At 42.7% G+C, this 22,526-nt stretch overlaps 1 protein-coding gene and 1 long non-coding RNA gene across 2 annotated transcripts in view; one reads left to right on the forward strand and one right to left on the reverse strand.

Moving 5' to 3' along the window:
- Positions 1 to 22,526, forward strand: part of MYRFL (myelin regulatory factor like) — a 115,779-nt gene that overhangs the window by 46,246 nt on the left and 47,007 nt on the right. Inside the window, exons 3-10 of the mRNA XM_012537447.3 lie at positions 1,166 to 1,233; positions 1,339 to 1,597; positions 2,394 to 2,485; positions 8,860 to 9,010; positions 12,275 to 12,470; positions 14,438 to 14,514; positions 15,662 to 15,772; positions 17,904 to 17,994. Coding sequence (XP_012392901.1) covers positions 1,166 to 1,233; positions 1,339 to 1,597; positions 2,394 to 2,485; positions 8,860 to 9,010; positions 12,275 to 12,470; positions 14,438 to 14,514; positions 15,662 to 15,772; positions 17,904 to 17,994 — 1,045 coding nt within the window. The remainder of the gene's footprint in view (positions 1 to 1,165; positions 1,234 to 1,338; positions 1,598 to 2,393; positions 2,486 to 8,859; positions 9,011 to 12,274; positions 12,471 to 14,437; positions 14,515 to 15,661; positions 15,773 to 17,903; positions 17,995 to 22,526) is intronic.
- LOC125960562 (uncharacterized) lies at positions 10,838 to 13,559 on the reverse strand. Its single transcript, XR_007470361.1, has 2 exons — positions 13,239 to 13,559; positions 10,838 to 11,184 (listed from the first exon to the last, which is right to left on the reverse strand). It is a non-coding gene; the product is annotated as an uncharacterized LOC125960562 (long non-coding RNA).

A 22,526-nucleotide genomic window follows, 5' to 3' on the forward strand; every position in this document is an offset into this window, starting at 1 on the left:
CCCCTCTGCCATCCCCAGGCAGCTTTTCCCTTCTGGTAATTCAGTTACCATCCGTCCTATTTCTGTCTGCCATACTGTTACTGAAATGTGGTCTGTTGTAGTCTCTATTCGCGTCCTCTGTGTCTTTTTCTGTTTATGCCTCTTTATTCCTTTACTTTTATTTCAGTGGAGTTTTTGGAGTTTCATTTCGGCGGAGTTTTTTCGGTGGAGTTTTTGGAGGAAGGGAAATGTATGTTTTCTATTCCCTTATTAATAAAAAGTGAATAAACGATAAAGGACCAATTTGAGGAGAAAACATAAGTTTTCTAGTAAATAATAAAAACAGATTTCTCTCTTCATTGCATGATGTTGAAATCTTAATGAACCAAGAAAAATATGATAGCTTACTCTCTAGCAAGAGAATCAAGTGGAGGATGGTGGTGATTATATATAACTTAGAACCACAGAGTTTCTGAGCCATAAGAAACTTTTTGAACAGAAAAGGTAGCGTTTTTTTGAACAGACATTTTCACACTTAGTGATGGTACTCATTTTTTAAAATGAAATTTTACTTGCACCTCAATATATAAAACAGAAAAAAAGTTATAAAATATTTCCCCCAGGCATTTAAAATTTTTCTTTTGTAAAACACCTGAGCTCCTTCCAAGAGCTTGGCGATTCCCCAGAGCACAGGTGGAAAACCATTGCTTTAGTGGTGACATTTTATACTGCTTTAGCCCAACCATCTCTCTGGCGTAAGTGCTTTGAGAATGTTAAGAAGACACAATAATGTTAATTAAGCTTTGTTGAGCACTCACTGTGTTTGGGGCTGTATGTTGTGGGCTTTACACACAGTATCTCATGTAATTTTCACTATGATGCTATGAGGAAGGCATAATGATTATTCCCATTTTATAGGTGAGGAAGTGGAGGCCTGAAGAGGTTAAGTACTTGTTCATGGATACACAGCTAGGAAGTGGAAGAGCTGGGACTCAAACCCGGGTCTGTTTGACTCAGAGCTCACTCAACACGACACTGGGCGTGTTCTGGTGGGCTTTGGCCCCCAGGAGCACCTGGAACCCTCCCTAGGGGTGCTGTACACAGAGGGCTGCTACCAGTTTGTGAAAAAAAAATATAATGATGGAATAAGTTACAAACAAAAGGAATGCATGTCTCTAATCCTCAGGCAACGCCAGCTCCCAGATACCCCACCCTATTCTGCGTCAGACTCCTGCTCTCCTCCACAGGTCAAAGGTGAGTGGGACCCACCTCCCTCCCGCACGTCTGGCCCTTGATTCTCTTCTTTTGGACTCTGCATGGTGAGAAAGAGGGGCCTTTCTCACTTGTGTGTTTCCCCAGGTGCTTGCTGCCCAACTCTGACACCTGCCGCCGGGGGGATGCCAGCTGCTTTCCTCCTCTCAGCAGCTGCTCCTGGGATGCTGCCTGCACACCTGCCGCAGGGCTCGTCTGAGATGAGCGACTCTGCTCATTCCCACAGTGCCTTTCACAACTGCTACCCAGACGCCCGTCATCTCAGGACCCCTCTGGACAAGTCTGTGTCCTCCCATCTGGGAACTGGTTGTTCTTACCATCCGCAGCCTCTGTGCCACAGTCCTGGGTAAAGGGCAAGATATTTAGTTATGAAAGACCAGCCAGCCCCTCTACCCCGCAGTGCTGGTAAAGAGTGAACTGTGGAGTCCTCTCCAGGAGATGGCAGTGTTGAGACATATATCAGACCCCCAGTGCCCTTGGCTTCAAACCAACTTTTAATCAACAATCCACTGAACCCAAGGCCCTCATTCAGTGGAAAGCTAAAATGTCAGAAATGTATAGGGAGATTCTGGGTGCTGGAGAAAGCACTGTTTGCATTTGCAGCCTCAACTAGACCACTCAAGTGATTTGTGAATGAGCTCTCTGAAAAATATCTGTCAACTGTCTTAATTAATATTCTTTTCTTCTCTTTCCCTTCCTCTCCGCCTTCCCTCTCTTTCGTTCCTCCTTCTGGATCTAGAGGATGGCAAAAAGAGTAAAGGCCATCAAAAACTGTGATAAAATTCTATGTGAAAAACATTTTCAGGTATAAAATATACCCTTAGATTTTAAGTATCTTCTGTCTTTGTCTCAATGAGTCCTCTGCCTTTGGAAATGTTGTCAGTTTATTTTTCAAATAGGTGAATCCCAGATCCACTGGAGAGTGAAAAACTAAGCTTCAGACTAGTAGGGCTCATAGAATAGGAGCTTGCCCGTCCACTCCATGTGTCCACCTGGTGTTGCAGACTAGTAGGACTCAAGGAACCTTAACTAACTAGAATTAGTCTTAGGAAGAGGCCCAGAGCAGAGTCCTGGGAAATTAAATTTGATTAACTTGGAGAGAAAAGAAGAATCCTAACCTTATTTTGGGTTCTTAATTTTAGACCCTCATTGCCACCGACCAAGAAGAGAAAGTGCACACAGGCGCTGGAAGACTCCGGGGACTGTCACGTGTGGGCCCACCACTCCAGACCAAGTGAGCCAATCCGGGGCCTGTCACTGCCATTAAATCATGGATTTTTCCCAGCCTTGCAATAGCCCTACAAAATTAGTTTCTCTCTCATAGAAGGGCAATGATAGGCTCTGGGAATTTATTTCTTCCCTCTTGACATAATGTTTCATGCAGTGTTAGGTAGGGTCATACAGGTGCTCCTGGGAAGAGATGCCATTGTCTCTCTGGTGGAGATGAGATGCTGGTCCCTTCAGTTTTAGGGGCAATTGTGTCTCAGGGGACCAAGGCTCCAGGCCTGGGGAAGCCGTGCCGTGTGGCAGCACCTACAGGAGCCCGCTGGTGTGCTCGTTGCTTCGTTCAACTCAATCCTTCTCAACTCAGACGTGCACACATGTAACATGGGGATCTTGGTAAAGTGCAGATTCTGGTTCAGTACGCCTGAGGTAGGGGCTGAGATTCTGCATTCCTAACAAGCTCCCAGGCGATGCCCATGCTGCTGGCTCATGGGAGGGACTCGGAGAAGCAGGACTTTAGAGCAGCGGTCCCCAACCCTTCTGGCACCAGGGACCAGTTTCGTGGAAGACAGTTTTTCCATGCATGGCGGGTGGGGATGATGGTTCAGGTGCTCATGCAAGCGATGGGGAGCGATGGAGAGCCGCAGATGAAGCTTTGATCGCACGCCCGCCGCTCACCTCCTGCTGTGCGGCCTGGTCCCTAACAGGCCATGGACCTTACCGGTCTGCAGCCCAGGGGTTGGGGACCCCTGCTTTAGAGGGTTTCTCCAGGGCAGCAGGAAGGTAGAAAGTTGAGCTTCCCTAGTACTTGCTTCCAATTAGCAAGTTCCCAGTAGATCTTTGAAATTCTGGAAAATCATTTTAAAAGTCTTTCAGCAGCATTATACGATGCCCAAGTGGTCAGCCCCCCTCATTCTTTGTCTTATATATCATGGGACATACCATGTTTTGAGCTTAGAGACCTGATCAAGTTGAGAACAAACTGAGGCTTCTGAGCCTGAAGGCTTGAACTTCTGAATCTCCAGAGTAAACGCTGTGATGCTTATTAGGGGAAAGGAGAATCCTCCGTGCCAGTGCTATTAGCCACTATAAATACTTAATGTAGGCAGTGAGAATAGTGCCCCAAATACAGGGTACCAGGTCACATCTCTTTTACTCCCAGGCATCAGCTTGGCAAGGATTCAAGATTTCCCTCTCGAGGCTCCCCTCCCTCTGTGGTCCCTACACTCCAGGGGTTTATGCTGCCTGGACAGGAGGTGCCCGTGGCTTTCTCCCCTGCTCCGGTTGCTGCCTTTGCCCTTCACAGCCACATGATGAGAGCTGGTCCTCTGTGTCCTGTGGAGCCTGCTGGTCCTTTCAGGGACGTCTGGCCTCAGCTCCATCATGGGCAGTGAGGGTCCTTCAGTGGACGATGACGTCACTTGGCCTTGTCCCACAGATCGTAACCCCCTGGGCATGCTGTGGTAGCACTGCACGGGGCATGCAGCCGTTGTATAAACCAAACCTCTGCTGCCTTCTTATCTTTTGCATATGGATCCACCATGGCCGGCAGCTGCTTGACTTTTCTTATTCAACCTTAGAAACGCAAAATGCTAAATTCAAGCCTTGTTTCTGGATAATGTAGAGCTCTCCATCCACCTTCCTGCGCATGGTTACTCTAATTTCTTCAGGTATCCCTGCATCCTGCCTGCAGCTTCTTTATGCTTCTCAAATACAGAAAGCTGGGTAAATTTCTAGCCAGATGAGGGACCCATCTGTTCACTCTCCCACAGATGCAACAGCTCCCTGAGAGTACTGGGCAAGTCACCCAAACCTTCCAAGAGTTTTCGCATCAAACCAGTTTGCTCCTCAAATTCTCCTGGCTATTTCAGAGTTAAGTTCCATCCTGTGATGATGTTCTGTGGCCTGTCCCTAGAGAGGGCATTGAGAACAGCCATAGAAAAGTAACTGAAATGTTCCAACAGATAGGAAATCTTGCATCCCTTGTTTAAATCCTATTCAAAGGTCACTGAAAAGCCACCTAAAGATAACTGGCTCCAGACAACAGTTCCAGAATGAAAAATGAGCAGGTTCCCAGGGGAATTAAAAAAAAAAACAATCCAAATGCCATGTTTTCAGCAGAAGTTTTCCAGTGGAGAACTCGTATTTGATGTTGCAGAGGCCAAGGGTTTCATAAAGGTCCTGGGGAAACGGCATACGGGTAGTGGAAGGAGGGGCTAGTCTTATGGGCAGGATTTTGATGGGGGAAGATGTTCTAAATCAATGAGTAAGACTTTTCCAATGACCTTTTCCCCAGCAGTTCACTTTGGCCAAGGATGCCAAGAACCCCCTTTATAAGGATCACAATGTAGAATTACTGGGTTGCTGGGGGCAAATGTAAAATCTTGCCTAGAGAGAATGTAGCTGCTGGGCAGGCTCCTGCCAGCTAGCTGGTTCCTGTCCCCCCATGGTCTGGACCCCAAATACAAGAGGGTTCCTGGTCCCACCTGATCCTAACTCTAAATAAAAGAGGGCTCATAGCCTCATATGGTTTGAACTTCCAATGCATGAGGATTTTTCAGCCCCAGAGTCGTAGCTTTTGGTCCACAGTGAGAGGTGCCTGGGCTGAAGTCACACTGTAGAGTCAGGAAAAGCCTCATGTCTCCAGTAATCGGGGACTTTTCAAGCCTGACTTTTCTTGATTATCAAATGAGAATCACAATTTCTACTTCACCCATTTCCAAGACTTTTAAAAAAAGTAATGTATAAGAAAATATTTTGAAAGACATTCAAATGCAAGCTGTGAATTTTCTCCAAAAAGTTGGGACTTGGGCAGTTTGCTACCTTCATACTTCTGTTTCTCTCTTCTGTTACATTTTCTCAAGAAATCCTCACTGTAGCATGAAGAGAAGAGAAGGTTTGAATCCCATCTCTTCCACATAACAGCTGTGACACTGGACTAGTTATTTCAGGTCTTTGAACCCCAGTTTCCACATTTGTTAAATGGGATTAAGAATCCTTACCTTGTAACCACTTTATAAATCTGTTTGGCTGCATCTACTAAAACATATCCAATGACCCAGTGATTCCCCACCTAGGAATATGCCTAACAGAAGTGTATACACATGCCCACTAAAAGACATCCCCCCAAATATTCATAGCAGCACTGGTTGTAATAACCATAAACTTAAAGTAACCTAAATGGCCATCAGGGATAAACTGGGGTATATTCATGCAATGGAGTACTATACAGCAATGAAAACGAACAGACTACTGCCATTTGCAACAACAATGAGTGAATCTCATAAACATGATGTTGGGCAAAAGAAGCCAACACATAAGAGTACATATCATATTATACCATTTCTATAAACTCCTCTATGGTTTGGATTTCAGAATAGTGATTATTCCTGGGCAGGAGAAAGTAGTAACCAGAAAAGGGCATGAGCGCTTCTTCTAGAGTGCTGGAAGTGTCCTATTTCTTGATCTAGTGGTAGTTACCTAGTATAATTCATTTTATAAGAAGGTATCAAATTGTGTACTAATGATCTGTGTACTCTCCTTCATATATATTATACTTTAATAATGAACATTTATTGAAAAAAAAGGGATCTTTACCTTGAAGATGAGTTAACGAGTTGATGAGAAACTATGCCAAGTGTCTGGGACAGTGCCTGCAGCACAGAAAGCACACAGGACCAGTAGATATCATTATTATTATCATTAATCTTGAGGTCCCAGATTGCCATCCCTGGGGCTCACCAGCTGATAGCTAGCTCCCAGGGAAGCCAGGACTATGTCAGTCCTATGGAATGGCTGCCCCGAAAGTCTTGCTGCTGTGATGGGAAAGGTCTGGAAATACCTTTATCCTTGAGGACAATGTCCCCTACCCACTGCCCACCCTCCCTACCAGCACTTGGAGGAGTGGCACTGACCTTTGGTTGATTCCCCTGGCGCCTTACTGCCATACTTGAGTAGGAAAGGGTCCCAGTTAGCTGGTATTCACTCAGGCCCATGACATTAATTATTTCACATTAGATAGAGTTACTATGGAGGCCAAGAACAGAAGTACTTGCCAAGGCTTGTTAGGAATAACTGAGTCACCTGAGTTGAAACAGATACGTGTGATAATGACAGTGCCGCTAATACTAACCAAAGGCACCATTGTTTAAACTCTTACTGGTGGCAGACACTGTGCTAAGCACTTACCGACATGACTCGCTGAATTCCTTCAACAGTCCTGGGAGGCATCATATTGTTACTCACATTTTGCAGGTGAAGAAACTGAAGCCTAGAGACATTAGACCATTTTCCTAATTGTGTAGCCAGTATATGTAGAGTTGTGATTCAAACCCAGTTCTGTCTGATTGCAAACTCCAAGCTCCTGAACTTCCTTTATCCTCTCTCTGCTGGAGGAGGGAGGAAGGAAAGATGGAAGAACTAGTTTCTCCCTTTCTCTGAACTTGGTATAAGCAGGCAAACCATGGAAGGTTTTTTGTTTGTTTTTAAAAGCTTTTGAGCCAGGTAACTTTTGGAGGAGTGAGGGCGTGAAGAGCTACTTGCATTGCTGACCTCCTGTATCCTTTTTATTTTATTTTGGCTGTGCCGGGTCTTAGTAGCCGCACGCAGGATCTTTTTTTAGTTGCGGCACATGGGCTTCTTAGTTGTGGCATGCATGTGGGATCTAGTTCCCTGACCAGGGATTGAACCTGGGCCCCCTGCATTGGGAGCGCAGAATCTTACCCACTGGACCACCAGGGAAGTCCCTGACCTCCTGTATTCTTAACTGGGAAAAAGTTTTTCAGGATTTTGAGAAAATCCTTTTCCAAAACGGTTGTTTACAAAACCCCCAAAACAGATGTTCTGCTTAGGTGACAGGAAATAGTGATACCCCAAGAAAAACACAATTTCTGTGACATTTGGGATCCAAAGTAACCTGAGGCAGCTCTGCTATTTACTTAAGAAGTCCTCAATAAAAGTATAAAGAAAGCAAGCTAGGTGAGTGAAGGAAAAACCAGCCACATGCCCCTGCATTTTCCAAGCTGTGGGCTAAGTGCACATGCTGTATAGAAGCTGGTGTCATGTCCCGTGTTGTTGCTTACAGCCGACACCTGATCTTATGTACACACACTATTTCCCTTTCACTCCTGATATCAGGCATGAGTAAAGGTAGGGGAGCTCACAGAAAAGGGTAACAGCAAACATCCTAATGGAATTTACATAAACTTCTGCGGTTGAATTGTACCATTTGGTACAATTAGACAAACTCAAATTAGACAAACAACTTGCAAAGATTATGCAAAAATAGTGGCTTGCACTTGTGAAATTGCTGTTATTGGACCATTTTTGAATACAAAAGTAGCAATTTCATATAGTTAGTACTACCGTCTAACAAGATATTCTGTGTTACTTTATCTTGGTATTAGCTTTGAAAGTCCTTTCACTTGTATTATGATATTCTCTCTGCTTGTGTGATGTTGCAAGATGGGCAGGACACCTGTTTCAATTTCCATTTTGCCCTTGAGGGAATTAAGACACTAAGTGAATAAATAACTCATCTAAGTTCAAAAAGTAGAGACCACAGAATCTTGGTGCCACAAGGGACCTATAATAGATTAGAGTGTATTGGTTGCAATGAACAAAAACAAAGAAAAAAAGGACAAAACCAAAACCAAAAAAACAAAAACCCTCAAACTGCCTTAAGCAAAAACAAAACAAACAAAAAATCAAAATGAGGGGTTTTACTGGCTCCTGTAACCCAAGATTTAGGAGTGGATCCCAGAACTCAAATCATGCCATCAGGACTGGGTACCCTTCACTCTCAACTCTGCCTTCCGCTGTGCTGGCTTCATTCCCAGACAGGCTTTTCCCTCATGTCCCAAAATGGTGCCAGCAGGTCTTGGGGATGTGACTTATAGGTTCAAACCTCATGGAAAAGAATCAGCATCTTTGAACTCGTTTCCCCTAACATGCTGAGATCCACTTTGCTTGGATTGAATTAGGCCATGTGTCTACCTGGTGCAATTACTGATGCAAATAGCGAATGCTGTAGTTTGATTGATCAGTCCTGCGTCCCCTCCCCTCCTCAGGCTGGGAGTGGACTGCACCTGAATCACACAAACTGGGAGTGAGGAGACGCCATGACAGAAATGGGGTCGACAGATACTGAGGGAAAAGTTTCTGACAAGTGCTTGCCATGGTACCTTAGAATCACTGACCCCAAGCTGCTCATTTTACAGATGAGGAAACAAGGCCAGCCCCATGCCCCCTGCCCCCCAACACTTGTCACTCCCCACACGGTCCCTCTGCCTCATACATGGCCTATGCATTAGCTCCATGCAGCTGTCTGTGAGTCTAGGAGAAACAGCCTCGGAGGAAAGATTTAATGCACTGATTTCTTTGCAGTGACAAGTAGGAGTCACAGCAGCGAAGTGCAAGACCACGACAGTGAGAGACAGAACATGATGCCTGTGGACCAGTGCTCTCCTGCTTTGAAGTGGCAGCCATACCGAAGCGTTCCTTGGCATAGTTTATTCAACAGTCAATATGAAAAACTGTAAGTGGCCTTCGGAACCCTGTGCTTGGCCGGAGAATGAGGGGAGAAAGGCAGTGCTGACTTTCAAAACCAAAGCCAAGTATTTGAGCTTTGATGCCACCCCTGATCAAATGGGATGCATCAGCCAGAAAGTGTGTCTTACTCCTTATATTTTGCATTTTAACAATAAATAGTTGGTTTTCTGGCCTTCAGGAATCCAGACCTGTAATTCTAACTCATAATTTACCCACTAAATGATGGAGGAAGAGGGAATCTTTCTGAGATCACATGCCCAGTTTAAACTAAAAGCTGGAAAATGGAGATTTCCCAAATCATTAACATTTAATCCTGCAGTTAGTTAAAAATTCCATAGAATAGTTTTGGGGGGCCACATTAAATTGTTAGCCGCCCCAACATCTATGCTGCAAATCAGTATTGTCAATTTATTTTCAATGCAACCTACAGCGATCATAGTTGATGGTGACTTTATATTAAGAGACTGAAATCAAACCATACAAAATATCCTTAAACTGGAAAATTTTCATCCTATTCTTATGCCATTATAGTTTCGAGAAATAAATGTGGACTTATGCATTATTGCTCTTAAACATCCTTCAAGCCTTCTCTTTATTCCTTAGGATATAATTTACCTACCCAACTCTTCTAGAATTTTCACTGATTACAAATGCCTTCTTGAAACACTGAAGCGTGTTAATGGTTAAAGAATAGGATTTTCAATTAATAAACATAATATGAAATGAGAAACGCTGGGCTACAGACTTGAGGGTCTTCAGGGTATTTTCCAAACTCAAATATAGCTTCATTAAGAGCAAAACTTATCACTAGGACTTTTATGTTGGATGAACTAGACGGAAGAAATCTTTTCCCTAAAATCTAAGGAGTTAAACAGACTTTGGGAGTTGATATGTTTAATAGGAGACAAAAGGAAGCAAGTTGCTACTTGTTTCATTGAAATGTCACAACTTGTATCTTTGCCACTGTGTGCAATAGAAGAAGAAAGGAAGGATCCATAGATCTTGGTTTTGAGTCAGCCTTCATTTGATGATTTTTTGGCAATTCTTCCATATTCTATCCTAAGTACGAGTACCAAGGTATGAAACTGTCACACATATGCACAGTATTTTAATTGAAGCCTATAATGCTTCCTAGTCTGTATGTATTTGAGTTGATCAAGTTTTCAAGGTAACATTTATCTCTCTTCTTACTTGAGTAGGTTTTTTAAGTTTATTTGGACAGCCAATCTATGCTCCACTGATCTGGAAAAAAAGGAGAACACAAGCAGTATCAACTCAAAGGTGTAGAGGCAGATTTATTTTGAAGGCTTAGCCGTAATTCACTTTTCTTAAGCAAAAAAGGAAGGCGATATTCTTCTGGATTAGAACTCAGGCCATCTTGAATTCACTACTCACATCATTGAGACAGAAAATCACTTGTCTCTTCTTAGATTATTATGTCTAACTTGTTACAAAAATACCATTTTCCTAAATAACCTAAAAGCAATAAAGTTAGGGGATTAAAGTTTTATTACATCTTTTTTTGGGGGGAGTGATATTTACAACATGTGTTAAAAAGAACTTTAAAAAGGCCAGTTTAGTTGACTTTATAATTAACTTTTGATATCAAAAACAGAATTGCTACTCTTAGGTAGGTAGAATAGTTTCTATAACCAGAGATTTGTGTTTAAGATTCAGAATACTCTTCAACTGTATGTGTTGATTCAGTTTCTGCTTACAGCTGTCCCTCAATTTCGGGCTAATGCTCATATATGAGCTGCAAATCTTACCTTCTTTCCTTAGAGTTTTTGACAGTGAAACATGGAAGATCACAGAAAGATATTTCCTTTTATTTTTCTCAACCAAGAGAGTTCTTACTACCCTCTGTAGTAAAATGTATACAATTCAATCCATCCAGCCTTTCCACAAGCAAATTACAGATTAGTTCTAGAAACCTGAGTCAGTATGAAGTTCCCAGATGGCATAAGACGTGTGGTCTTTATCAAATTCTTCATTCAGTGGTTTTTGCCTTTGCTGCTGGCGGGCAGTGTGGTTGTTGGGCCTTTGATCAGCATCTTGAGGGTAATCAGTGACCTAGTGAGTTGATCCATTGGTGAGGTGCTTAACTTGCAAAGAACACAAACACTCTTTTCCCAGGAGACCCATTCATAGTTTCTGTCTCTGAAATTAGAGGAAAATTTAGAAACTCTATGTTGTTCATTAAATGGCAGCCATCCAAATTGAGATCCCAGGAAGCAAAGATCCACAGAGTGACCGAGAGCTAGCAAAGCAGTTGAGTACTGCCCTCCTCTGTGTGTTATCTGAGGAAGGAGCTCCCTTCCTGAGGAACATTTAGGAAACTTGATGCATTAAAAATCATCAAGATATGTTCCATATCTACAACATATATGGAAAAAATTACCAAAGGAGTTTTCAACTTCTGTATTTTCTTCTCTACTTGATAATGTTACATGTTTAATAGGTTTTATTTTTACTAACATTTAAAAGTATTTAAATAAACATATAATATGCAAAGCATTGCTATTGAAAATGATTTGATAAAACAAATAAAGCAAGAGTCTGATCAGCCACCCCACCATCATCCCATTTTTTTTTCTTGCAGAAGTAAACAGCATAGTAGGTATTCAGTGCTATTACCAGATCAGGAAGATAAAAAGGAAATGACCATACTTTAGTGAAAACATGTTTTCAGTCAGTAGTCTGACTGGCTCTGGTTTAAAGCTATTGCTGGTAGTTCTGACCAGTCTGCTTTTTTCATATGACTGCCAGGAGGCTGAACATTCATTCATCTGAGTGATATGCATTCATTCATTCGTTTGAGTGTGGTGTTGCTGATGAAATTAGAGATTTTTTTTTAAGGAGGAAAGAGATGAATTCTATCCCAGATATTTCATATGTCTGATTAATGTACTAACTTCTCAACTTCTAGCCTCCGTCTTTCTATTGTACAGTGGAGTCAAATTAGAAGTCTAGGGAGCACAAAGGGAAAAGGCAGGCTGAGGAAACAATGCTTTCATTTGGCAGGAATTGTGCTTCTTCCTCATGAACATAAAAAGCTGGGAGAGCGCCAGCTGTACTCTGAAATACTATTTTCATTTCCTTGGTGAAAATTAACGAAATTGATTAAATATAGCAACAGGTACTTTCCACAATATATTTTCCTGAAATGGTTGTATAATTAATATTGTTCATGAAAGAAAATGTGTAGAAAATATTTGTAAAACCGGTTTCTTGCTTCCACTTTTCATAGACCTGATATAGGCTATCGAGTTGTTACAGACAAAGGATTTAATTTTTCACCAGCAGATGAAGCTTTTGTTTGCCAAAAGAAGAACCACTTTCAGATCACCATCCACATCCAAGTTTGGGGAAGCCCAAAATTTGTCAAAACCCAAATGGGTCCAAAGCCAATAGAAATGTTCTACTTGAAAGCTTTTGGGATTAAGGTAAGTCTTTTATTTAGTTCAGTTTAATTCAGCCAGCATTTACTAAGTGTTCCAGTTGTCTGTTGCTGCATAACAATCTACCCCCAAACTTGGCAACTGAAAATAATCAGTCATTGATTTGGGTCACATATCTGTAACTTGGTCAGGGCTTGGCTCTGACAGCTCATCTCTGCTCAGGAGTCATCAGCTGGGGCAGCTCATCTGGGCCTGGATCCAGTTTCCAAGATGGCTCACTCACATGTCTGTCAAGTCTGTGCTGGCCATCAGCCAGGAGCTCACAGGGGGCTGTAGCTGGGAGGCCTTGGCTCTTCTCCATGTAGATTTCTCTGTGGGACAGCTTGTGCTTCCTCACAGCATGGTGAACGGCTTCTAAGAATAAAGGCTTCAAGGCACAGGAAATGAAAGCTGCCAATTTCTTAAGCCTGGGCTCAGAATCTGGCAGAACCTCACTTCAAACTACAGTATTAAAGTCTTTTAGTGTATAAATCTTGCACTTCTTTTGCTGAGTGTAATTATTTTATTATTTTTGATGCTGGTGCATTTTCTCATGCAGTAAGTTCATAGTTTTCACCGAAATCTCAAAGAGGTCTCTAACTTAAAAAAGCCAAGCTAATCTAGTCAATGCCCCCGCTTTTCCAGTTTAACAGAGGGGAAAACCAGGCCCAGTAAAGTCACACAGTTCATCCAAAATATTAAATGATAGAGCTGGGATTAGAATGCAGGTAGGATGACTTCTGAGTGATCAACAAGTATTTATTACATTATTACCTGAGATCCAGCTCCTTAGGGTGAGGAACATCCATTACCTGCATATTGTTTTTCTGACCTGGGCTCAGGCACTGAGTCTCCCAAAGTGGGGCTTGACTGCTGAACACACCAGCTGATCTTGCTCCAAACCAAACCAAAAGAAAACAACAAACAAACAATAATGAAGTATATTTTTCTGAGTACGGAATTAATATGAGTCCATTGTGAACATTATGGAACATAATAGAAAAGTATGAAGAAGAGTAAAATTCATTCATATTTGGGATCCACCACTTGGTAGCCTAATTTTTCCTCATTGTTTTCTATTATTAAAATTACTCTCATATTAATAATATTATACTGTGAAAATGGCATTATATAATATCATTGAAGTCTATAAAATATTATTTACAAAAATGATATGGTTTTCCATTATATCGAGATACTACCATATTAATTCCTGTATTATTGTAAATTTTGTTTATTTCCAATTTTTTATTGTCATTGATAAAACTGCAGTGAACATCCAGGTACATCCATCCTTGTATGAGGATAAATTCCAAAAGAGGGGTTGCACATCGGACATAGGATCGGTATTAAAAACACTTGATGTTGGTGGCCCAGTTGCTTTCCAGAAAGACTGTTACTATGCAAATACCTACAAACCATATATGATAGGGCAGATCTCACCAGGCCCTTGCCACTGTCTTCACTAATAGCAAGAGTTTGTAGCAACTACTGAATAAATGTCATTCCTATATTTTATTTATTTTATTGTTTTTTGTTGTTTCTTCTTATTAGAATGCAAGCTCTGCAAGGGCTGGGATTTCTGTTAGTCTCGTCTTCTCATCTGTAATGCCTGCTGCACAGCAGGTGCTCAACAAGTATTTATAAAATGAATGACTGACTGAATGAATGAGTACATGTATCCTTTGAGCTGCCTTGCTCCTGTGTTTTACTAGTCCACTCTATATTCCCTGTTTACCTGAAATCCTCTGTTGTCTTGTGTTTTCTTTGTTTAGTTCTACAGGTATTTGTTTCTTTTCTCACCAATAACGCACTGCTTTAAGGTGCCCTACATCCCTTCAGCGACTTGCCCCTCCTGCAAAGTGCCTAACATGATGCCTTGGGAAACTTTAAGTATTTGAAAATTATTTACTAATGAACTTTTTAATTAATAAAGAAATTAATTATTAATTACTTTTTGTTGTTCTACACAGGTAGAGGCCACCAATCAGATAATTGCTATTGAACAGTCCCAAGCAGATAGAAGCAAAAAGATTTTCAATCCTGTTAAGTAAGAATTTCTTTTCTGAATTCCCTTGTGAATGTTTTGGGAAGAAGGCCTATTGCCAAATTTATTTTGTTTATTTAAAATGAATTCTGCTGTAGGAACTAAATTAGTAATAATATGTTAATATTATGAACACATGCTTATCAACAAAAGTAGGTAAAACCATTGAAATAATCGCAAAAAAGCCTTATAAAAAGCTCCACTTTAAGGTCATCATTATTTATATGATCATTTATTACTGACAACCTTGCTAACAACTTTGGTTCCTGGAGATAGATTATGATTAGATCTTTCTTTTAATTTTTCATTTAAATCAGCATGAGGCTGATTGAATTGATTTCAAGGCTCTGGATCCATGCTGTGCTTACAATTCATTTTTTCTTGTTTTTTTTTTTTTAAGCAGTGTTGATAGATTGCCTAATGGGTTCCAAAATAGCATACAGGACTGGGATTATTCAAAACAATGTGGTGGTCCAAAGCAATATGGCAGTAAAGCAAGAGGTTGCCCTACAGAATGAATGGGATTTGCTTTTCGACTGATTTGGCTGGGATGATTTGACCCTGAGTCAATCCTATTTGGGGGAAGAAGATGGTCTTACAGCCTGGACAGGCCAGCGGGAGCTCAGCCTGAAGCTCAAGCAGGAGCCGCAGTACAGACAGCTCTGCTCTTGCCTGGTACCTCCGGGTCTCCCTCGCTGCGAGGCTGTGTGTGCTCTTCCTTGGGAGCACGCTGCCTTCCACAGCCAGGTCAGGAGAGGGCAAATACGTGAAGGAGATGCGAAGGAGTTCATGAGGAGCCTAGAGGAACCGCTTCAGTCAGGAGGCGAGTGTTCTAGCAACTGTGGCACAGGTGAAACAGCTTTTCTCCTGTTGTCGCGGTCAAAGAACCCGTCTGTGGGAGCGTGCGACCCTTACGAGTCCGAAACTCCGGGCTTGAGCTGCTGCTGGATGAACGTTTCTAACTAGTCAAGAATTACTCCCTGGCAGCCATTCCTGACCAGGCTGTGGGTACTTTACTAAAAATCAGTGTCCTGCGCAGTGTGATGAGAGCAGGGGACTGAACATACCTGAGAAGCTAAGAATGAGTCCGATATGGTCAAAGACTTTGTGTTCTCTTACAGTCTCTCGATATTTTTGTTGTTTGTTTTAGAATCGACCTGTTGGCCGACCAGGTAACCAAAGTAACGCTGGGCCGGTTACACTTCAGCGAAACCACGGCAAATAACATGAGAAAGAAGGGAAAGCCAAACCCTGACCAGAGGTACTGGCGTGGTGTGCATGCCTCAGGCTGGCTGGTTACGTTACCTGATGGCCCAGGGCCCTCCAGCAGCCCCTCTGATCCTGTTGGTCCTACCAGCCGGCAGGCCGGGCCTCCCTCAGTTGCTTCCCTCCCTTCTCTGACTCTTTCCGTTTGTTGACCCATCTCATTTACTCTTAGACATCTTTCTTCTTCCATCCTCACTCCCCACAGTGCCTCCTCTCCTGCCCAGCGCCTGGTCATCTTGTCTTGATTCTCTCCATGATCCTCTAGAGGGACCATATGTTCATGTCTCAAGGCTGGCCGAGGGTTGAGGATTGACTGCATTTCTTGAGAATTCTGTGTGCTGGCCACTAGTTTAATGACCCGAGCCCTGCAGCTCTGCTGTAGCATTTTTTTGAAAAGAAAATAAATTTGCATTAATGATTTATACCTGTGGTTCTCATAATGTGGTCCCAGGACTAGGAGAGATGGCATCACCTGGACACTTACTAGAAATGCAAGTTGTCAGGCCTCACCGAGAACCTACGGGATCAACAACTAGGGGTGGGGTCCAGCAATCTGTATTTTAACAAGCTCCCAGGTGATTTGATGCATGCAAGTTTAAGAACCACTGGTTTTAGAACATAGGTTTTGGAGTTGGAGGGAATTGAGTTTGAATATTTCATACTGCCATTTACTAGCTGGGTGACCCTGAGCATGGAACTTAACCTTCTGAGGTTTCCTATTCTGTAAAATGGGGACAATATCCATATTTTACTCCAATAAGGTTGTTTCAGGGTTCTAAATGAAATAATATAGATAAACTGCTTAGCCCAGTGCATGGCACATTTTGAGCACCCAGTAGATGATGGCTAATCATCATCATAACAATTACTACTATTACTGACTTACTTTAGATAAAGGGGAGAACTCTTGCCCTCCAGGGATTAGAGACTTTAGAGTGTTACAGAAGTTGGTGAAGTGTTTTTTTTTTTTTTTTATGCAGTTCTTAAAGCAAAAGCTTTTCTGATAGGGATAGTTTTAATTTTGACTTTCAAGAAATGGTCTAATAAGGACCTAACTGTATATAGCACAGGTAACTCTACTCAGTATGCTGTAATGACCTATGTGGGAAAAGATTCTAAAAAAGAGTGGACATATGTGTATGTAGAACTGATTCACTTTGCTGTACACCTGAAACTAACACAACATTGTAAATTAACTATACTCTGATAAAGTTTTTTTAAAAAATGCATCATGCTTTATAAAAAAACAAAAAGAAATAGTCTTATCTTAAAAATGTCTCATCAATGGTACACATGAAGAAGCAATTAAAATCACAGTGAGGGGCTTCCCTGGTGGCGCAGTGGTTGAGAGTCCGCCTGCCGATGCAGGGGACACGGGTTCGTGCCCCGGTCCGGGAAGATCCCACATGCCGCGGAGCAGCTGGGCCCGTGAGCCATGGCCGCTGAGCCTGCGCGTCCGGAGCCTGTGCTCCGCAACGGGAGAGGCCACAACAGTGAGAGGCCCGCGTACTGCAAAAAAAAAAAATCACAGTGAGGAAGGTTGCCTTGATAACAATCGGAAGGGAGGGTTCTGGTCTTTGACTAAAGTCATGGCCAGAGGATGTGAAAGGTGCAGTTTCCATGGCCAAGAGCAGATCAGGGTGGAAGGAGACTGTGTGGCTGGGCAAGCCCTGCTGGGTCACCATCCATTATGGCCTAGGATGTGTGGCTTGGATGGCTCTGGACAAGGGGACCTGGAAGGTGGCTTTTTGTTGTGCAAGTGCGCGGCAGCAGTGCTGTGTTGAGGGCCCAGGAATGCAGTAGAGTAAGGTCTGCACCAGGCCAGCGCAGATGGGCTGAACGCAGGCCCCCAGCAGGATGTCTGCTCAATGAAGGCTGCTTTGGGCCTGCAAAACAGCTCACACATCCCTCAAGCTGGGCAAAGGGCAGACCCAGAACAACAGCGAGTGAATCAGCTCCTCTCTGGTTTCGCAGGAGGGGCAACTTAGAGCAGCAGAGAAACTCTTTAAATACGCGAACCCATCTGGGTAAATTCACTCTTGATTAACTGTTGGGTGGCATTCGATTGCACAAATGATGTCTCTGTTTCCTGATGTGTTGGCATTGGTCTGCTCTTTCTGAACTAGATACTTCATGTTGGTGGTCGGACTGTATGCTGCTAACCAAGACCAGTTCTACCTGTTGTCTGCTCACATCTCTGAACGGATCATTGTAAGGGTAAGCTCAGTTCTTTGACTTTTCTGGATCCCACCTGCTTTTTCACCTGTAAGTAGACTTTGCATATTCAGTGGAATGCATGAAGTATGCAGTTTCTCAATTGCCAATGATGACAAAGATGATAGCAATAGCAGATACTGTTATTTTTAGTTTTTACGCAGTGGTTCTCAACCAGAACTTTTGTCTCCCAAGGGTCGTTTGGCAACGTCTGCAAACATTTTCGGTTGTCACAACTGGGGGTGCTACTGGCATCTAGTGGATAAAGGCCAGGGTTGCTGCTCAACACCTTATGAGGCACAGGACAGTCCCCACAACAGAGTTATCCCTCCCCAAACGTCAGTGTGCTTCAGTTGAGAAGGTTTTTACAGTATGTTCTAGGCACTGGGCTAAATAATTTCTATATGACATCATTTTACATTGTTTCATTTTTACATCACATTCTTTATACCCAGAGAAGCTAAGGCTTAGGAGGAAGAGACAGTCATCCATGAGCACAAAGCTGATAAATGATGGAGCCCAGGTTATAACCCAGTTCCTCTGACCCCAAAGCCCACAGGGTAGGGAAAGAGGTAGGAAGGCATTCCATGCCCCAAAGTGATTGGTGACCCCAGGGACATCTGGGCCACTGCGCAGCACAGAGTAATGGCTCAGCACGTTTTGCTGAATGAATGATTGGTCACAGCTGTGGACGGGAGCTGTTGGCAGCTGTAGCAGCATCTGTGAGGGGCCGGGCCAGCCAGCACAGAGAATGCCAGGGCCATGAGGTAACAGGTGACCACAGGCCTTGCAGCCCTGGGAGGGACTGCTTTGTTATGGATCTTTGAAGTGGCACAGGGGGGCATGCACGCTCCAGTAGGGAAAATGGTTTACGATGGGCACGTCCACTTACATGGCTGTTAAACTTTGGCCTGGGGACAAGATCTGCCCATCTGGGGAAGTGAGTCTTCCCTTGCTTGCCTTGAGCTATTCTGAAACAAAGGACCCTCTGTGTACTTCTTCTAGTCAATAAAAAATAAGGCATCTATCAGTGGAACTCTTGACACTGCATCTCAGAGTTTCAATGGAAGTAAAGTAATGATGGAAATGAGGTAAAGCACTGATGCTGAGGGCCGGTTATGTGCCTGCCAGCATGCACGCCCTGGGCTGTGTTTTTATGGGGCCTGATCTAAGCTGTGGCAGAACAGCCTCCCTCGTGGCAAAGGCAGGTGGGGTCCTCTCCTTTGGTCATAAGCCAAGGGCAGAGGTTCCTGCCCTTCCCTCAGAAGGGGTCAGAGGGGTCTTTGACGCCTTACCTGATGTAATCTGGGATTGCTTTGCTGCGCTAACAAATCCGATTTAAGTCAAGTCTGGAAACCTAGGTTGCTTACTTTTTCTGATTCCTCACAGGAAGGCATAAAGACAGACAACGCCTTTCTTTTCAGAGTTAGGGTAGATTGGATATCATGAAAGTGCCTCTCTGAGCTGTGGAATTCATGCTTGAGTCAGGCAGTCTGCTAGTCACCTGCATACTTAAATAATTTACCTGGTGTTGAGGTTTCTCCATTTCCTGCTGACAGCCCCTGCAAAGCTATACTTTGGCTGCCGTGCGAGTCTACACAGCAGCATCGTGAGAGGGGCCACACCCCTGGACATTCTGTTACCAGCACTCTCTGTTAACGGGCACCTTCTCGTATCCAAAGCACAATAATTTCACTCATAATGATGACTTTGAGAAGTTGAAAGTGTCTGCAATTTATGTTAAGTATGAATACTAAAAAAATAAATAAATTAGTATAGATTTGGTGTCATATTATTCACTACGTTTTAATTTTTTTAAAATGATTGTATTCCAGATTCAATGGCTTTCTTCCAGCCATAATTTTTGGTTAAAGGGAATACCCTATTCTATGTGTGCTGGGTAACACAACAATGAGGAAAAAATGATAGTAATAATATCTTCCCCTCAAACTGGAAGTATCTTATTGATATTATTTCATTCTAACCCCAAAACGCTGAGTGAAAATGAATGCAGACTTTTGAATTTGTTTAATCATATAATGTTTAAACCAACCAAGAGAAAAACTGAATTTAAGAAATGGCATTATTGGTTGAATCAGTGAGTTTTAGAAATGTCCCCAGAGCACACGTCTTGCCCCTGAGATTCTAGAGGGCACTAAACAGGTATATGTATCATGGGTTGAGCAGAGGGCAGACCAGTCTACATTCTATAAAAAAGCTAGATGTGCCCTCTTGGGTCATGGTCTGGGTCTGTTAGTTTGAGTTCTAGAACGAAGGAAGAAAAATGTGACAATTAAGACATTACAAGACCTGACCACATTACATGGAGACCTGCAAATTGCATTCAGCAGATCCAGATTCATTTTGAGACCTAAGAGTCATTTCTCCCCATAGCAGAAATTAACATAAGGGCAATTGTATGAAGGCTGGAGTAGATGAATTTTAGGGCTGCAGGAGGGGTTCAGGAGACCAGGCTGGTCAGAATTCTCCTTGGAGAGAGAATGGTGGGCAGGACACAGCAATTATTCATCCGGGTTGTCAATCAAAACAGCTTTGGAAATATATTTTGGTCCCATACTGTAAACTGACCAATTTAATGGAAATTAAAATTTACTCCAAAGAACAGATTTATTTCCCAGGTCTTTGTTTTGGGGAGCATTCCCCAGCAGGATTCCTTCAGATTCTCCTTGTTAATGACTAGGCTTCCCTTCAGCTCTACTTTTCTTCTAAAACACATAATTAAACCTGGTTTGAAGTGTTGCAAGCAGGAGGGATGATTATTTTTGTCTGCCTTTCAAAGACATGCCAGGGTTTCCTAGTTTTGAACACTAATAAATTATTCCAGTTATCTTCCAGAAGAATAGAAATGGGAACGTCCCCCAAAAGTCCTCCTTTATGGCTCTGCAACCGCAGGGTCGTGAAGGTGGGAAACCAACACCAAGGGCCAGGAGAGACAAGGGAAGCGATGCAGTTGCAAGGATGGCAAGGTATGGGGGGAGAGCAGAGCCATTTCAGGTGCCATCTCAGTTTTTTCACTGGCTCTTGCCCATTTCTGACCACAAATCTCCCTTCCCTTTCCCAACACACTAGAGCTACACACACACACGCACGCACACACACGCACACCTCCTCTGGAGTTCAGTTGAATTTTTATTTACCCAAAGGAATCAGTGTGTGGAGCAATGTCTGTTTCACTCTGCAGTTGGGATTCAACAGAACCGTCTACTAACTATGAAAGGGGTAACTCATGACCCCTTTCATAGTAGTAGCATGGAAGTAGTGTATGACATAAAGAAGTCCTTCTTAAACTTTATGGAGAATAAGAATACCCTGGAGAGCTTGTGAAAACACAGATACCTGGGTCCCACCTCCACAATTTTTGATTCAGTAGGTTGGAGATGTCTGAGAATATGCATTTCTAACAAGCTTCCTGGAGACGCTGATACTGCTGGCCTGTGGACCACACTTAGAGTAGCATCGGTAGATAGCATTTCTAGGCCCATTTTCTATAGTCTTTGCACAAGGTACAAGAATGAATTTCTCATGAACTGCCTTCCTCAGCTCAAGCTTTCCTATTATGCTCTTTGACTGCTCTTTAGAAGCCCAAACAATGGTAAAGCAAAGAAATTCCAGCTTTCCATTCCAAACTTGAATGGCCTCAAATTACTACTAGTGTTTCCTATTCCAAGCATCTGCAGGGGGCACCATTTACATTGTATTCTTTGTGAATAGAGTTCCCTTGGAATTGTGCAGCTCTGCAGATGCGTTACTGAGAGCAGATTCATTGAGTGTAGGTTGAATGGTTGTTACTCTGCACAGCAGAGTGTGTGGAGGATGAACTTGAGACTAGGCATCCTCATTTTTACGAAGTGTTCATGCATACGTGATTTCATTTAATTCCCACAGCCCTGTGAGAGGTAAAGAAGACACTATTATCTTTATTCTTCAGGGGAGAAAACTGGTACAGAGAGGTCAAGTAACTGTCCCAAAGTCACACAGCTAGTTTGTGTCACAATATAGACTAGAATGTTCGGGTCTTCCCTAAATATATGAGGCTGTGTGATAAATAATAAAAGTATTTTAGAAACTGTAATTCATTCTGATGTTTGATAGCAATCAACCACTATTGGGCCACATCTGAACACAACTTCATGACTCCAGAATGTTTTTCTGTGATTCCATTTCAGTTTGCTTTGACCCATTAACATTCTAGATACCAGAGAAGGGAAATAAGTTCACACATTTTATAATAACATTTCGCATTACTGATGAGGACTCCTCCTTAGGGCTCTATATTTAAACCATTGTAGATATGTGACCCGTTCCAAAATGATTTGAACATGTTTTAGGGATTTGAGTTTTCATTTGATGAAATCCAAGTGAGATGGTTGTTCCCCAAAATCGAATCTACTTATATCCGCTGTTCCAGTACTGTCAGGTTACAAACAGGATAATAATTATCCCAAAGCTCATTAAGAAAAAGAAAATCCATCACTGTCCTATTCTCTTCCTTGAAGTGGCTCATTATGTTCAGA

This window comes from Orcinus orca, chromosome 11 (assembly GCF_937001465.1).
Source record: "Orcinus orca chromosome 11, mOrcOrc1.1, whole genome shotgun sequence".
NCBI lineage: Eukaryota > Metazoa > Chordata > Mammalia > Artiodactyla > Delphinidae > Orcinus > Orcinus orca.